The sequence below is a fragment of the Seriola aureovittata genome, chromosome 13, assembly GCF_021018895.1.
Source record: "Seriola aureovittata isolate HTS-2021-v1 ecotype China chromosome 13, ASM2101889v1, whole genome shotgun sequence".
Taxonomy (NCBI): Eukaryota; Metazoa; Chordata; class Actinopteri; order Carangiformes; family Carangidae; genus Seriola; species Seriola aureovittata.
In genome coordinates, this window is record NC_079376.1 from 3,067,451 (window position 1) to 3,085,512 (window position 18,062).

The 18,062-nt window shown below is 43.0% G+C and overlaps 1 protein-coding gene across 5 annotated transcripts in view; it reads right to left on the reverse strand.

Annotated features, from left to right (window-relative positions):
* The window catches only part of slc4a11 (solute carrier family 4 member 11), a 93,421-nt gene that overhangs the window by 10,406 nt on the left and 64,953 nt on the right, over nucleotides 1–18,062 (reverse strand). For all 5 annotated transcript variants that reach the window (XM_056393327.1, XM_056393329.1, XM_056393331.1 and 2 more), the window contains 10 exons: nucleotides 15,274–15,355; nucleotides 14,638–14,761; nucleotides 11,809–12,018; nucleotides 9,084–9,168; nucleotides 7,901–8,026; nucleotides 6,838–6,951; nucleotides 4,774–4,906; nucleotides 3,366–3,439; nucleotides 990–1,218; nucleotides 451–557 (listed from right to left, as the gene is read on the reverse strand). In XM_056393327.1, the coding sequence (XP_056249302.1) occupies nucleotides 451–557; nucleotides 990–1,218; nucleotides 3,366–3,439; nucleotides 4,774–4,906; nucleotides 6,838–6,951; nucleotides 7,901–8,026; nucleotides 9,084–9,168; nucleotides 11,809–12,018; nucleotides 14,638–14,761; nucleotides 15,274–15,355 (1,284 nt within the window). The remainder of the gene's footprint in view (nucleotides 1–450; nucleotides 558–989; nucleotides 1,219–3,365; nucleotides 3,440–4,773; nucleotides 4,907–6,837; nucleotides 6,952–7,900; nucleotides 8,027–9,083; nucleotides 9,169–11,808; nucleotides 12,019–14,637; nucleotides 14,762–15,273; nucleotides 15,356–18,062) is intronic.

Sequence of the window (18,062 nt, forward strand, 5' to 3'; positions counted from 1 at the left end):
AATTTAAGATGATGTTCTTCAGAAAGTCACAATGGCTGACAGGCGTCACAGTGATGAGTCTATTATCATGATGCTCATTATTACAATACATCCTTATACGTCTTATTTAAACACTATTCACTGTTTAGATTAAAAAAATAAAACTTATTTTTGAGTCCTAAAACTCACCTGCAGATCAAACTGTTAAACAAATCATTCTTAATCGTTATATTGTCAGTTTCTATCTTAAAATGCAGCCATGACCAATTTCTACTTTTGTAAAACCTGAATGTTGAAGAACCTTATTATTGTGTTGAATTTGAGTTTTTCATGTGGAATAATAAAAGAAACAAAACAATATTTATGTTGATGTTTGTTGGAGGATCAGACAGTATAATTTTATTTGGTGTGAAGAGGCTGAAATACACTCTGTAGCACTAACTGCTCAGTGAAGCAACAAATGATACTAACGCTCAATGTCACTGAAAAGGTAGGAGCCGATGAAGGAGAACAGGAGCACGGAGATCGGCAGGGCGCAGTCCGACAACACCTCCCTCACTTTGGCGTGCAGGAATGGACTGAAGGAGAGAGAGAGAGAGAGAGAGAGAGAGAGAGAGAAGGGAGAGACAAATAATAGAGGAATACAATTACTGTGGACAAGACAAGGACAATGGCTGCAATCCTGACACTGTTTAAGTACCTTGGTCTGCCTTTTGCTTACACAATTGAATCCGGCTTTGAGCTTGATTTGATTACTGGGAGCAATCAGAAGTAGAATATTAATGCTTATTAAATCACAGACTGGAAGAAACCTTCGACGGAAAAAGCAGCTTTGTGAGAGCAAGTCTGGAAAAGTTCCTGCGAGCTCCGTCACCTCCGACAATCTTTACAGTCAAGGCCCGACTCAGCAGTATTCGTCCTGGCCAGCAGCGCTCCCCATCTAAACACCATTTAAACTTCTCCAGTGATTTATCTTGCAGAGTGCTGCAGCGCTGCGGTGCCGCACATACCTCCTCTTGAACTGGTAGAGGGTGTAGCCCATCCATAACGTCCCGAGCATCAGCAGGAGGCAGAGGACAGGTCTCTCTCGAGTGCACTGGATGAGGGATTCGGGGAGGGCGTTGAACGCTAACCCCGCTGCCACTTCGCTCCGGTTCCCTCCCAACAGGTCTCCACCCTGACGGAAGTCCACTGTGCTCCTGTTGGCCAGCGTGGGGTCGTGGTAGTATCTGTGAAAGACTGAATCACATCCACGATGTTCAGTTAGGCGGGAAAAAGACGTTTACCGTACATGTTTCTGGCCGTGATGGCAGAGTGGCTCTGGTGATGGTGATGTATATTACAGGTAAATATCCTGATGACTCGGGTGATGCCCTGACTGCTCCTGCTGCACCACTATGAGGGTCTTGAGTGAAATGTCCAGCCTGTTAACTACTGGATGAGATGATTCAGTGATGCTTTATCTTTTCCAAATAACAAATACTTGCAAAACTACACGAACATCTTAAGAGTTTTGTAGCATATGTTAGCATGAAGCTTTAAGCACGTTGAAAGCGTCACGGTGACGGGCGGCCGGCGGCTCTGTGAGGCGGAGACTCTTCGTCTCAACAGTCAGAAGTGAGTAAATACAGAGGAAAAACACACTGAGCGAGGGCTGGACTATGATTACGGCCTTGTTGCTCGGTTAACCGTGAAATCCTGCAAGGAAACTCGCCCTGATGCTACAACAAACAAAACAACCGGCCTTAAAAAACAGTTTGTGCTGCTGATGCTGCAGTCAGAACAGAGAAATAGGAAAAATTATAAATTTAGGTAAAATATTGGTCGGGGAGACAGTGGCGACAAGGACTGTAAAGTCTGCAGGGAGAGCTGGAGCAAAGAGAGGACTTCATAAAAATGAGATAAACCTGCTGAGCTGTGGCTCGGCACTAAAAGCTGATCAACTGGATCAACTCTAAAACACTCACTCACGGCACAAAGCCTTATTTTGCCTGACTGTGGACATTTGACTCACACACGTGATCCCAGCGTTCTAATCATAATCATAAATATTGAACACATTTAAAAACAACCCTAATGAGAACAGTCAGCGGCCGGATCAGAGGTCGAATGAGCGGATGTATGAATGTAGTGAAATCATCCCTGACACCCAATTCACAACTACAGTGTAAACAACCCACCAATATAATTTATGCCTCCTCCTTTACTGAGCATCACATTGGAAGCCTGCGATGTTAAACTCTGTGGAGCAATTCTCCAACTACTTTAAATAAGGAGGAGGAGAAAACCTCCTCCCACACAAGTAGAAATCACTTCTATCATCACTTTCAATAAAGAGTGTGTGACACATCCTGCGATCGGCTCCCTCCACGGGCCTTTTCTTCAGACCCGCAAGAAAGTTATGCAGCAGACAAAGTTGTACAGGAAGACTAAATGCACACCTCAAAAATGTCTTCATTCATGTAACTGCAAAAATATTCTGGACGAAAAGTGTCAACAGACATGTCATAAGTTAATGTTATGGTAATGGCATATGAGCTCGGAGCATATTTTACAAATGGTTTCTGAAAATTGAACCGCTGCGCTGGCAATCTCCTAAACAGGACAATATCGCATTCAAAATAAATTACATTCTGGTATCCTCACCTCATTTTTTGGAAATTAAATTGTGTAAAAATATTTATGATACACTAAGATGAGGTGGCAGTGAAGGTGGGACACGGCTGCAGGCTGGGTTCGAAATCCGGATTGATTCATTTAGTACAACTCTCTCATTTAGTAATTTGGTATCTCTCTCAGCTGATGCAGCAGAGGAGGAACTAATGTCTTTCTTCCGAACTCTCTGCAGGGATGAAATGCTCATCTGACCTGCCAGTGGAATCTGAAGAATCAGCCGTACTTATATATGTTATAATTTATATCTGATATCACAGATAGAAGATATGCAGAAAATGGGGTTTTTGAAAATGAAATTTTAAGAGATGCTTCTGACAATAATCCTGGGGAAAACTATTAGACAGTTTTTTTGATTGAATGTACTAAAAGATAAGCTGAACAGGTCTAAACACAGGATTCTTCAGTCAAGAACAGCCATGCTAAGTAACACGCTGCTCACTTAAATTATAATCTCAAAGATTCGACTATAATACGGCGTCAATTTAAAGCTTTTGGTGGGATTAACATGTTCTTGAGTCTGACACTTGTTAAACTAGCACTGGTGGTGGGTCTGACAGCAGGTACGGCCCCAGTGTTATCACTGTTTCTGATTAGTCAGGGCGGGAGAGAGGCACCAGTGAAGGCAACGTGACCCTGCGGAAAAACAGCGATGCGAACGGGGCCGCGGGAAAACAGAAGAGCCACGTCTGTCGCCTGCGTGGGGAACTTACTTTTCACCGTGCCTTTCATTGCGTCCACCACAAACGCGATGGAAATGAAGAGGGCGATGACCTCCTCTGTCGACCTGGAACACAGTGACAGGCGAGGTTGTTGTACTGTATTATTGTTTCCTGAAACAAAGTGCTCGGTGCTGCGACTTTTCTTTACTTTAACATTTAAAAAGGAAAGTATGAGCTATTGTTTGTATTATAATTTATACCTTCGTGTACTGACCTCAAACATTGTACCTGTATGAAACAACTAGAACGAGGCCGCAGGCAGAGATACACAGTGCAGCTCAGACATTCACAGAAGTAAAAATCAGGTTATAGTTAGCATGTGTTGTGTTTTCTTTAAATGTTTTTTTATGAAAACCTGAAAATGATCCCATAGTGTTGGTAAATGTCTCCAAGGGCAACACAAAGCAATACACACACACACACACACACAAAGTAGATGAGTGTGTATGTGTGAGTGTGAACACTGCTAAGTTAAACAGTTAAATAGGGAAAACACATGAAACAAGATTTGCTGTGGGACGTGAGAGGGAGTGATGGCTCGATCTGGATCGACAGCAACATTACAGATACTTTTTTTAATGTCCCCAACTGAACTCAAGCCTGAATTAAATTGTGTTTTTATGATCCCAATGTTTCCTGCTGGTAGAGACCTAAACCCCCCCCCCCCGCACTGCCTCCGTGGACTTTTACGTTCTAATACAAACTGAGATATCACCACGTTTCAATAAAGATAAACGTTTCTAAACAGAAAAACGAACTTACACAGTTTTGCTGTATTTTTTTAATATATATTACAGACTGGATGATGGGTGGATCTTTTACTAAACTCACTGTCAATTTGATTTTTTTTTTTTTTCCCCAGAAAATCTGTTTAGAAATAAGTCTATGTGTGACATTGCTGCTTATCCAAATCAAGCCCACCAGCGTCCTGGAGCTCTTCCAGTGTAGTAACACTTGTTGTGTTTTCCCTGTTTGTGTGTGTTTTTATATTCATTGCATCTCAGGATTTCCAGCGTGTTTTCCTTTAATGTTTGTGCTCTCTCTATTGTTAGTGTTTTGTCCTCAGGGGCCACCGTACATTACTCCCCCCCCCCCGTCACCTTCTCCTCACTGGGTGTAGCTCAGAGAAGACAGAGTTCATGTATCTGTGGGGGGTTCGCTAAAGGGGCTTTTTAAAAAGAACCAGAAGATCTGAACTAGAACTCTGCTTTCTATAGGAAACATTTGTTGTTGAGAGCCAGTGGTTCTGCAGCAGACACTGTCGTAACCACCCTATTTAAAACATTCCCCTGTTTGACAGAGAAGAGAAAATATAAGAATTGATTCAATAAACGAGGTTGTACTGAAAGAGAAAACGATTACAGTTAAACAGTGCGGCGAGTGTGCACGTGAGAGATACCTTTTGAAGAGCTTCATGAGCAGGCTGACATTGAAGATCCCTCCCAGGATGAGGAAGAGGCAGTTCCACAGACCGATGCAGGCGTAGAAAGCCGGGAAGTCCAGGTTGTAGTCGTCACAGATTCCTCGGATCACTTCGAGGGTGCACGTGTACACAAACACACGCAGAAAGAAATATAAACACACATCATGAAACATCTAAAACAGTATTAATCCTTATTACCAATCTGCTCCCACTACCTCAGGACTGCGTTTAACTCTCGGTGATGGATGGTTTCTTTGCTTCTTTTGCAAATGAGGCAGCAGCAAACACACACTGAGCACTAACACATACGGCACCTTAGCTGTAATGTGTAGAGACACTGAAGTGTCATCGTTGTGCTAATCTGTCTAATCTTATAAAACATAAACAAAGTGATGAAATGCTCCTTCCCTCTAATTCATCCAAAATTCAATCAGTTGCTTCTGAAGAAATACAGAATATGTGACGAATAAATAAACTGGGGATGAACCAACAGAAGAAGACAGATCGATGTTGACTTGATCAATAAATAAAAAAGAAACTAGGTTAATAAGGAGGAGTATTGATCATCTTTTTGTGCGCTGTAAAAACAGATGCTTTAAAAATGATAAAATAATAAAAAGACAATATTTTTACAGCTGTTAAAAACTGAGGACACACACAAACACACACAAATTGTAATGTATTTGTAAAAACCATAACAGTTGTAATCTTGAGCAGATTTGTGCGTAGATGAGTTACAACTTTACAAACAGGCCATTGTTCTGCTCAGACAGGCTGCTGGAAATGTACTATAATTATCCCCATGAGAATGCGCTTAGCACAATCCTAACCCATTTACTTCAAAGATCATCACACCACAAACCCAACAAACAGCTTTGGTATTAAAACTACATCTTGGCATCGGAGTCGCTGCCTTTCCTCATCGCTGCCCGATTCTGCAGCTTCCAGCCGTCAAGATCGTTTAAATTCCAACCAGCAAGAAACTGCTGTCGGGTAAAAACCATATAAGACTTTATGTGCTGTTGTCTCTCTGGACTGAATATGAAGTTTACATGTTCTTGCACGTTTCCTAACCCGTATCTCCCTGAAACCAACCGTTACGTGACAACTGTCAGGAAAAAAAAAGAAAAAAAGTTTTCTTTATCTTTAAAAAAAAACGTACGTGATCGAGACGTAATAACTTTGACTATAAGAAAATGCAATATCGTATTAAAAAAGACAAAATGTACGAATGAAAATTTTGTTCCAAGGGGCTATTTGTGCGTTTTCTCTGCCGCCGAACGTGGTTTCTTGCCGCACGCAGGTGGTGGTGATTGTCGCTTTTACAAGAACTTTAGCCGTTGTTGCGTTTACAAAGACGAGAGGTTGTAATACGTCCTCTGAGCAGCTCTACTTCTTCAGGGCAGACTGGAGGCTACAGTGAGTCGCTATCGGAAAGTGCTGAGGCGGGCTGCGGCTAGCTGGTTAGCATGCTAACTGCTGTAGAGGCAGCTGTCGATGAGGTTCTTCCAGGCTGATAAGTAAACGTTAGCTAAAGTTAACAAATAGTTCCTTTGAAAAATTCAAATGTTACAGAAAATCTGTCTTTATATATTTATATATTCTTTAAATATCATAAAGAGTTTTTTTTCCTTCAATGCAGCAGCCACCGGCCAGTCGCTGCACAGCGTGACGCACAGCGAGGACTCGGAGTTACAGCAGAGCTTGGCAGAAAGAAACAAGGTGAAATTTTTCATGAAAACTATGAAAACTAACAAGGACATTTTACAAAGGACTAAGACTAAATAAAAAAATAAAAATGAGTCAACAAACAGCTCCATTGGTCCAAAGGTGCTGTTTCCTGGTTAAAGACAGAGCGTTTGAGGACCAAGATAAAGAGTTTGCGGCTGCTGTTCTTCACGGCCGGGTGCCTCCTTCTCTTGATTTTTGACGTAATCGTCTTAGTACTCCACCCACCCGCAGCCTCCTTTTCAAATCACACTGTGAAAAGATAAGTGTATTTTGGCGGAGCTGAGCTGAATCAAAGAGGGGGAAGCCTACCGCTGATGAAGATGGCGAGAGGAGCCGTGGTTAGAGGGATGACCAGGGGAGAGCCGGCGAACAACGAGTAGATGACCCCGCCGATGCTCTGGCCGATGATGGTCTTCCGAACATCTGTGCGGCGAGGACACACACAGGGAGCAAACGCAGGAGAAAATGCTGATTAATGTGCTTGAACGTCGGCTGTGCTCTTCATCAGGGCCGAGCTAATCTCCAATTCAGTTTTCAAAGGGAGAATTTTAATATGACACAAACAGAACAAACACAGATATTCTACTTGATGTGTTTATATAACACAGACTCAGTGACTACGTTCTTACTAACTGCGATGACCCCGCAGAGAAATTTACCACCCAATCCTGACACTGCATGGAGCTTTTTATTTAGCTTCATGACACATTTACTGGGTGGTTCAGTCAGTCGGAAGAAGCCAGTCAAGGTTAAGGTCAAAGTCAAGGCTGATTGTTGCTGCTGCTCCTCGTCGACTCTCTGACACTCTCAAGACAAACAACAAAGAATCCAAGTCTTCTGCATATCTTTAAAAAGCATCTTAAAAACATATATTTTTTTGCATTTATTGTGGATTATTCACATATTTCTCCTTGTTTCATTGCATTCTCCATTAAATCTCCATTTTAATCCTTTTGTTTTTCTGTAAAACCTTTTGTATATATTCTGTACTTTAATATCAGGTCAGGCCTTTGTGTCTGTCAAAGTCTGTCAGCTTTTAGTTTCTTCTGACCCCTAGTGCCCAAAAAATCAAATAATGCAGCTTTAAATTGTAAAACATCCACAATTAACAAATAATTTCAACTTTTTTAGTGATGAATAAAGTCATATCCTTGAAATCCTTGTAAAATACTGCATCTTTCTTTCAGCAATTATCATCCTATCATTATATAATTTAGATTTTTGAAGCTAAGAGTTAAAGATAAAAGAACTAGTGCATTTATTTTTTTTTATGTTAAAAATAATTAAAGTAAAGATACAGCATGTCTGTGGAGAAATGCACAGTCTCTGAGAAAAGACGTTCATGTGTCTACACTGGAGTACTTGCTCCTACCGATCTCGCCGCGTGTGCTCTCATCGTTGAGGGAGCCGAAAGCGATGGCGGGGAGCAGGATGGCGATGTAGAGGAAGATGGCTGTGGTCATGTACTTCAGCAGGGTTTTATTACTGCCAACTATACCTGAGGGGAGATAAACACAAACACATGAGTCATATTCACCTCATAATAGAGTGGAGGAGGCTCCACACTTTAATATCAAAATGACAAAAACATTAGAGGAGTTCATCATTCAGTGCCTGAACAATGTGGAGCATCCAGAAAGTTACAGTAGAGCTGTTCTACAAGGACTCACACGGCCTCCTGCCCTTTTTAAGAATCTAAAATATAAATTATTTGTTTGAGTTTTGTGCTATCCATCATGCTGTAAGAGCAGTTATCGCTCTTATCCAAATGATGGATATATCTCATTTTGAAATAAAACACTATAATTGGGCTCTAATGCAATCACAATGATTTTGGTCCTGTGACCTTCATCAGATGATCATTATCTGATGACACTCACAAGACAGAAATATCTTGATTTTGTTACAGGCCAATGAATGTGTTTGGATATTACGAAATGAGAGAGAGAGAGAGAGAGAGAGAGAGAGAGAGAGAGAGAGAGAGAGAGAGAGAGAGAGGAGGAGAACCCAGCTGGAAAACGCATCTCCTTAACTGTACTTTACCAAGTCTTTTTTTTTACAATCAACAATCAACTGATTCAATTGACCTGGTTTGATTGGGTAGTTACAATCACTTTCAAATTTGCAGATATTCACAAACATCTCTGACAATAACAAGCAACAACTTCCTCTCTTTTTAACAACAGTTAATTGTAAAGGTCACACGTGCACGTCCGGGGGACGGAAACCCTTCCACACATTTACTGATGAAGAGTGTGATGTGGTGAGGCAGAAGAAGCCCGCCGGCCTGCTGAGACTGCACTGCTAATGTACAGGGCAATGTCCTTGTGTCCGATGTCTTTGGGAAATTACAATAATATTGGACATATGGGAGCATATGGCAGCAGCAAGACATCTGAGACAGTCATCTCAGCGCACCCTGGATGTGACACAGATGCAGCACAGATGTGTCTGAGGCAAAGGGTGACAGACAAATGAGGAGCTGCCAGAGGCACCCTGGTGTGGCGTAATAAGGAAGATGATTCACTTTCACTACAAGTCCAAGTCCAGCCTACCATCTGTGAAGTCAGAGGGGTAGAAAGGCAGTCTGCGGCACAAGTCCTCATATATCCCCCGCCCGGCTTTGAAGAAATCTTTACACTGTGTGGACAGAAGAGGAAAAGGTTAGATTTTGATGCGAAGTCACGGGGAAACAGGATCAAGTGCAACGTGTAGACGTGTCAGTGTGCGCCACCTATAGGCAGAGAGAGAAACAGCCACTGCAGGTTTGACACGTGCCACCACCTGCAGTCTTTCGTCAGAGCTTAAACTGGTCTAAGTGTCATTGTGTGTCCTTTGTCCTCCAAAAGAAAAAGAAAAGAGAAAAGAAAACAGTAAAATTAAATGAGCAATGTAGGTTGAAAGGCATCTTGTCTTTAGTGCTGAATATTTCAACTGTGAACTGAAATCACTTACACATCTGTTGTTTATTGGTAAAACAGGTAGGTCTCCAGAAACATAGCACTGTTGCCCAGCCAGTTGATGAACAGGTGCTGAGCTCGTAAATATTTGGAAAAGTCATTAAATTAAAGCATGAAAACTTGCAAAGATGCAGGAGCACTTTCACGGTCGTGCAGCGCAGACTTCAGTCCGTAAACTAATGTTTCCAAAACGCCAGGGTCTGGAATAAAACCAGCTTATGCAGGTGTGCAAATGTGTTTGAACACATCACACTGCAGTTTTGACCACGTAAGATACACAACGGAATGAATTCATAAGTTTTCAACGTTTTTAAAACTTATGCACACGTGAATTATTTCCTTTATTTATGTAGAATGTTATTTTCTAGTTTCAATTTTGCTCTGAGGCATTTTGCTCATTTAGCTCGTCTTATCCTTGGCGACCTCCAAAAACAAAAAATGCAACGGCGTGGAAAGCCTGAGGCTGCACCCAACCCAACGCACTGCTCCTCTGCTGTGGACGGTGACACATTCAGATCAAAAATCGCCCGTTTGATGATTCGGCTACGACGCTGGTGATTCCACAAAGTTGATCTGAATCATCGAATTTAACGAGGTAGTCCTAGAAAACCTTTAATTACGTAATACAAGAAGAAGTGAGCGGCGTGGCGCGAATGACAGAGAGATGACAGCGACAGAGAGGGATAGAAGATTTAGTGTATTTTTAGAGAAGGAGCCACGTGATTCAAAAAGGAGACATGGAGGGCTCTTAAAAAGATGAGCTTTCAGGTTACACAAGACAGGGAGTAAATGTGTCGTCCTGACCGAGCTTATTAAGTAAATTATCCAATTACCCAATGTTCCATTTCCTTGTTGAACACGGCATTATACAATTAAACGGAACGGGTGGCGAGGAGGTGTGTATGAGTAGGTACAGCCCTTGGGAAAATGATCCCCGACTCATTTGTCATCTTAAAAACTTTTGGACAGTTTTTGGCAGAGCAAAGCGATTCGTCTCAACATAAACAACATGAAAACAAACAACAGCATCGGCGTTTCTGTTTTTTCCTCTCCGAGTGGGGCGGCTGGTTTTATGAAGCCACACATGCTTGTTCAACAAGGATTGTTCATCCATTAAATCCCTATACATCATGGAATCATTTATTATTACAAGGGAGCCTGTGTGTGTGTGTTTGTGTGTGTGTGTGTGTGTGTGTGTGTGTGTGTGGGGCCTGATCACCAGCTTTTGGCTCAGGTTCGATAAACAAAAGTCTCAAAGAGGAATTACTGTCCACCTGGTTGCCATTCGTTCTGAACCGTCGATGGAGTGAGGCAACGGGGAGGAAAAACATAAAAACACAACAACAATTCGGCCTAGTTTTCTTAAAGTGGTGCGCTGTTGCGGGTGGTCTGATGTCAATGTCGGATGTGGAAGGAGGTGGAGGAGGCGTGTGGTCTCTCTTTCTCTGTTCCTCTCTCTCTCTCTCTCTCTCTTTCATTTTATCATTTTCTCTTTCCTCTTGATTTCACCTGCTCTCTCTGCCCCCCCCCCTCCTGTTTTCCATCTTTCCTTTCCCCTCTCTCTCCATCTGTCTTTTTCTATATATCCCTCTTTCACTGAGTGGCACTGAGCCTTTCAAGCCCTGGGATAAACACCTAACAGAAAAATAGAAAATAATAAAAAAAAAAGAAAACACAAGGGGAAATGTCTGGGAGCCCTGGCCTGTCAACGGCAACATTAGGAGGAGATGTTGGTCCGTGGCAGTGAGCAGAGCCCCTCTGGAGGTGTGTTTTAATGTGTGTGTGTGTGTGTGTGTGTGTGTGTGTGTGTGTGTGTACATGCATGTGTAGCTAAGGGGTGGGGAGTTCTGACAGGACTGTGAAAGATGTAAGGTCATTTACCCACTGAGGAGGCCTGGCAGGAGCTGATGCTGATTGATTAGGGAGAGAGGAAAGATGGAGGATTCAAGCCAGCCGAGCGAGGAGGGGAGGAGAAGGATGGGGGGGGGGGGCAGTAAACGGGGGAGAAAGAGATGGAAGAGGAATAAAAAATAAAAAAATGTGTACATGTATGAATGTAAAGAAATGGGATGATGAGAAGTAGGTGTAAGGTGAGGGAGGAACATGAGGATGGGAAGCAGTTGGAAAACACCTCAACTGTGCTGGTGGATGCTGACCAATCACAGGCCTCGTCTCAGGGTGCTGGGGATGACTCATCACGCTGTCGTATGAATACACGCTGCTTCAAAGTGTTTGGAAATGTGCCAATTCGGCCAACACTGAAAGGTTGCACACACACACACACACACACACACACACACACACACACACTCCTACCCACCTTGAGTGGTTTGTGACTGCGGGGGTCGGTCTCCTCCTTCCCCAGAGCGGTGGGCTGCTGGTTGGCTGCCGTCAGCTGGTGCCTCTGGAACACCAACGCCTCCTTAAACTCCTCCTGCGTCTTTGTCTCCAGCAGCTTCTGCCTGAAGGAGATGTCAGAGAAGAGGGTGGCGAACGTCCTGCCCAGCTCCATCGCTGTCTTGGTGCTTTTCTGTGGAAAACCAGAAAACCACGCACATGTGGTTGTACATTAAAACTGTTAAAGAACCATTTAAGTGATTTTCTCGGCTGCTTTTTGTCTGTGGGTTCTTCTCTGACGCCTTTCATGTTACACATTCAACTCCTTCCATCCATTGTTAACATAAACTATAACTGAAAGGTTGAGTGATATCACAACGTGCATTCATCTACTGTCATAATTAGATCATTTTACCTGAAAGCAGAAATTCTCGGGTCTTCTGGTCAATTTATGAATAAACTGCTTCTATCATATTGATATTGTTTTATATGAAAATCCAGAGTAAGAATGAAGCTGTTTTTATTTGATAATGTCTCAGTGGCAAAAAAAAAACCCTATAATAAAATGAAACCAAACCCTCACCCTATACTTAGAGATGTAAACGTGGTACTGCTGCAACAACATTATTATCAGATGTAGATTGGATAGGTAAGGAAGGCAGGTTCGGAGCTGGGTATCTTGGGAGGGCTTTTGTCACTAATCCCACATCTGTTACAAACGACGCTGTCCCCAAAGTCACAACGTGCAACAGAGTGATGGTAATATGGTGCTGGCAGACTCCGAGTCAGTGTGGTGCCAGGGAGGCCTTGTTAGCCAGGTGGTGATGATACCAACACAGCCAGGCTCGGTTCGTACAGTAGCAGCTGCAGCAAACAGAAAAACTAAAGCCTTTAAGCGTTTTCACAGTGGTAACTGAATTTCCACCAGAGCTCACAGAGCTGAGAGAATGGATCATGATTAATCTACAGGCTCTCTTTCTGCGTGAAGGCATGGGAAACCCCACCTTCAGTCAGACTTCAGGCAGCCTTATAGGAAATAAGCCATCGAAAATCTCACTCATGAGCACCCCCCCCCCCCTTTCTCTAACTAGCTTCATCGTGCAAACATGCTCTCAGTTACGATGCTGTCAAACCGATGTTTAGGAGGAATAATGTTTACCATCTTAATTTTGTGTGCTAGCAGCCAGGACTTGTTAATTAGCACTAAACACGAAGCACAAAGTAAGAGTGAGCGTTTCTGGTTGGGGAGTTATTTAAGTTTTGAAGGTCGGCGGTTTGATTAACCAGGCCGACCGGGAAAACGCGGGCGTGGAAAGTGAGTAACACAGATGGGCAGATTTCTTAAAGTAGGAAAACAGATAGAGGAATTTCTTCGAAGGGCAACAGGGCGTGGATGTGTTGATGGTTGATTTCAGGTAAGAGCTTGTTTAATGAGAAACAGAGCATTTTTGAGGAAAGGTCATGTGTGTTCAGCAGATTCACTTTGGGTAAAGGAGAAAAAGCAAAAAGAAAAAAGCCACAACTGCTGTAAAGCTCTGTAAATGGTGGGTGATGGAAACGGTCCACCCTCACTCACGCTAGATTACATAGATTTACCAACCAAAGGAATTCCTATTATCATTATCATCGTGCCCCTTCAAAGATCTTTCTCTCACAGAAGCAGTCACCATCAGGAATAATTGAGACATAATAGTGATTTATGTTTACTTGGGGCTTGGATTAATGTCTGAGAGAATGCCATTAGTGGTTGTGATTGCTGCCTGTAAGACTGGAGAGGAGGGCGCTGGAAGGCACTGGCACAAAGACGGGTTCATGAGAATCAAAGAGGTAGAAACCAAACAAACAGACAGACAAACAAACAAACAGGAAACATGATGCAGTGAACTGAGACATCGCTGATTGCCAGGGTCACTGCATGTGTGTGTGTGTGCAGGTAGGTGTGTGTCGACAGCTCAGGCAGGAGCAGGAGGTTTGAGTGGTTTGATGGGGAGTTCATGTTTTGATGGGAGGGAAGGGTATTACAGGATATGTGGCGTTTCTCTGTAAGCTGCGGCGGCGAGCTCTTCAGGAGTGAAGAAAAACAGCGATCCTGACCGGAAAGGTTCAGCCAAGCGGGCGCTCGTGTCCCACGCACGACACCGAGAGCCTCTTGGATTGAATCGTGTTCGGCAGGAACTTGGCAGCTCAGTGGCTGTGGCAGTTTTAGATAATTTAGTGAATTAAAATAAAATAAAAATGTAGGAAAAATTGGTAGTTGATGACCTCAAGATGAAAATCAATAATCTGAGTGTGGAAATAAATGTGTAAATGTGTCAGGAGCAACTGAACTTTTTTAACTGTTGGACTGAAAGTGCATTTCCTTTTAAATACAGTAGGTGAAAGCAGAGAAGGAAGAAATGCAAAATGATCAGTTACTTGCTATAGCAGCGGGATGCTTACGCTCATCAAACGGTGAGTAGGATTTTACTGATCCGTGCACCTGCAGCGAACGCACCTCACATGACTTTTACTTTCAGGCACAGATGAGCGATAAAAAAGAAACTTTTGTGACAGTGGAAATAATAGAAAACTTTCTTCAACGCACAAGTTCAGGACTTAATTAATAAATGAATGAGGAGGAATATTTTTGCTATTTTTAGAAGTAGAAGCAACTTCACTGTCACTTAAAAATTATATAAAGCAGATGAAAACATGATGAATGAAAAGTGAACAAATGTTGTAAGAAGCAAATGGATCTACAAATGCCTCAGTAATCCAGCGAAGAGAGATAAAGCCCATATATCACTTCCTCCCTCGGGGGGGCGGCGGTTACCATTTTGAGTGGGGCCAGTATCAGGATGACATAGCGGACCTCGCAGCAGTTCTCTCCCCAGTTCTGCGGCCTCTCCAGGCGGGAGATGCACACGTGACGCCTCTGGAGATGCTTCACGTTGCAGCTGGAGCAGAGGACAGAGGGAGAAGGAGGAGGTTTTTATAAATGTCAACGCCTCACCTCAACGGCATCGCCCCTCCTTTCCATAGATTAACCTCTTTCTCTCCAGCAACAGTTAAGACAGTGTTCAAATGTGCTTGCACACAGCTGCACACGCACACTTACAGAGCGGAGACACTCACAAACAGATTCCTGCAGTTTCTATCAGATGGATTTACCAATTATCTCCATACTGGGGATTTTGGATAAAATACTGTTTATTAACTTTTTTAAAACACTGAACTATCTGAAAAATGTTTCAGAAAGTTTTGGAGATGAAAGATTTTCACAGAACTGCAACAAATATTGTTTTAGTGTCACATGTTTTAGTGATAATAATCTTTATTGATACTTCTGTACATCTCTATTAAAGCTAATCCAACAAATCTGATAAATTTTCTGTTGATCAGCTAATCCATTAATTGACTGATCATTCCAGCTTTCAAACCTAACACACACAAACACACTTCAGCTTACAGGATGCAGAGCCAGGACTGTTGGTACTGGATCCCGGTGGCGGTGGCTGTCACCCCCTGGATCGTCTCCGACAGCAGGTGAACTGTGGAGAAAAAGGTCAGAGGTCAAACATATGTTAGCGGAGAACGACCTCACGTCCAGTTTGATCTTCACACGCTCTCATTTTCCACGACACGGTGTTGAACTCTTTTCTTTTCTGTGTGGGCCTTGAGCAAACCTGCAACCCACGTCATCCCACCACTGTAGCTGTATATCAACATGTGCTGTTACATATCCACGTTTATAAGATCCTCTAATGTTTAAATTTGGAGTATTTCTATATATTCAACAACAAACCAGGCTCTGATTTCCTCATTTTAGTCTAATGGTGTCAGCCGAATGCCTAAAAATGTTCAAGAGAAATCTAATGCCTGATCTGCAGCGCCAAGCCTCACAATGTGATGTCGACATCAGAAGTGTCTAACGAGCTCGCCTTCTGCTTTAGACGGCGATGCCGGTCTGAACTGTGTGCAAACACCCCACCACGACAACCAAATAACGATGTCCATCCAGCCCCAGAAACCCACCAACGCTAATGTTAGCGAATTAAAGAAAGAAAAAAAAAAAAAACACAGTTTATTATGCTGCCATGTTTACACAGTACAAATCATTAAACATGGGAAACCGACGGCGCTGCTGAAGCCAGGACGCTGCCTCCTAATAAGAGGAATCTCCCCTTCCCTCCTCTCACGCTGAGAGAGATGAATAACAGTGTTTTGGGGGATATTCTTCAGCAGCCCCGACTATCCCAAGCCCCTCCAGAAGATTCAGCCTGCTTTGGCTTGCAACGTTCCTCTCCGACTCATCAGTGCTGAACAAATTACAGGGTGGAAATGTTTTGTATCGTAAGCAGCGGGGACGATCGTTTCCGTATCATTCTGATTTACCCTGCCAGTGCTTCCTCTCTTTCTTTCTGTCTGTCCGTCTTTGTCTTTCTCTCCATCACTCTCCCTTTCTCTCCCTCCGCCATGCCGTCTCATCAATAAAGTATCCTCCATTCATGCCAGAAAATGATGGGTGTCACCATGACAACAGTATCACCAGTGCTCAAGGAGCGAGAGAGTCGGGAAGGGAGAATGGGAGAGAGAGAAAGGGGGGCGGAGGGGGGCAGACAAGAGAGACAGAGAAATAAGAGAGAGAGAGAGAGAGAGAGAGAGCAGATTAAGAGTAAGAGGGGAAGAAAGGATGAAAAGAAGCCTGTAGAGAAAGAGAATGACAGGGAGGAATAAAGCTGACACTTGGGGTGGAAGAGAGTGAGAAACAGGCGGGAAGAAAAGGAGAAAACAAGGGAGACACAGAGAGAGAGAAAAATAAAAGGAATGAGAAAGACCAGAAGAGAGAGTAAGATGGTGAAGACATGCAGAGAGAGAGAGAGAGAGAGAAAGGAGAAAATTCAAGCAAGAGAAATAGGGGCAAATAAGGACCTGGGGAATTAAAAAAATCATACAAAAAACAAAAAACATGACAAACAAGATGGAAAATGAGAGTGAAACGAGATGAAAAGAAGAGCGAGAGGGAGACAGAGGGAGGAGAGGGGACAGAGAAGTGAAGGAGATGGACTGGGATTCAATTCAATTAATGGCAGTAAGCCTGACAGCCATGTAATAATCAAAAACCATCCAATTTCTCATTGACGTCAGGGAGAGGAGAGAGGAGAGAGAGAGAGACAGAGAAAAGAGGGAGAGAGATACAAACACAACACAACGAAGATGAAAAGATAAAGAGAGAAGAGAAAGAGGATGGAAAAGGAAGTACAGTATGTGGAGAGGGTTCCCGTGGTTCCTCCACGCCAGCAGAGCAGGTGGCCAATGTCAAGACCGTTGCAGAGAAGCTAACACTGTTAGCTGTCAGCTAGCACATTAAAACCACTTCAGTTTTGTTGTGACAAATGTCTTTTCTGAGTGAGAGCGATTGTTTCGGCGCTGAGAGCAGCTCAACAGCCACATGACACCGTCAGCGCTCAGGGTTAAATATCATCATTACCTCGAGTGGGAAGTTTCTACAAAATTATTTATAAGGACCAAAAGCAGCAGCACTTCCTGATTTTGTGACTAATCTATTCTAAAGCCTCCATTTATCATTTATGTGTCTGTTACATAAGAGTTTATTCTCTACATATTTTCTCGATATATGATCAACAAATTGAGTTTTGTATGATGCAATGCATAAAAGAGGAAATCACAGTTCCTTAGGATCGAACATCAATTATTGTTTATGATTTTTCATCCATTTGCTATAACGGAGCGCAGCTTTAATTCGCTCGCTGATCAGTATCAGCTGCTTCCTTATAACCGAACACGTCCCACTGTGGCGGTGTGGACCGGTCAGACTGGATCTGTCCTGGCAAAAATTTAGTTCTGGTGCGACAGGAAGTTGCGCGGATCGGATCGGCGTCACTATTTATACACAGTCTCGTGAAACACTTTACTGTCATAACTTTTTGTTACTGTCGTTGTCCTCACTATAACACGGCATCGTCCTTTCTGCTGCGTGTCTTACACACACTGTCAGTTTATGAGGTTCCTATAACCTTCACGTGAGGAGGATTTACTGCAGGACTATTGTATTAGACTGTATTAGTTTTCCTTAGGTGTACATACTAAAATGGCAACTAAGTGTATTTCACCAAGAGGATACGGCATATAAACAAAATCACACCCCTTCTCCTAAACTGAGGGACTTCGGATCTTGCGTGTCAAAGTTAAATCGGATTGAACTCTGCAAAGTCGTCCGGTGCGACTGACCCTCTT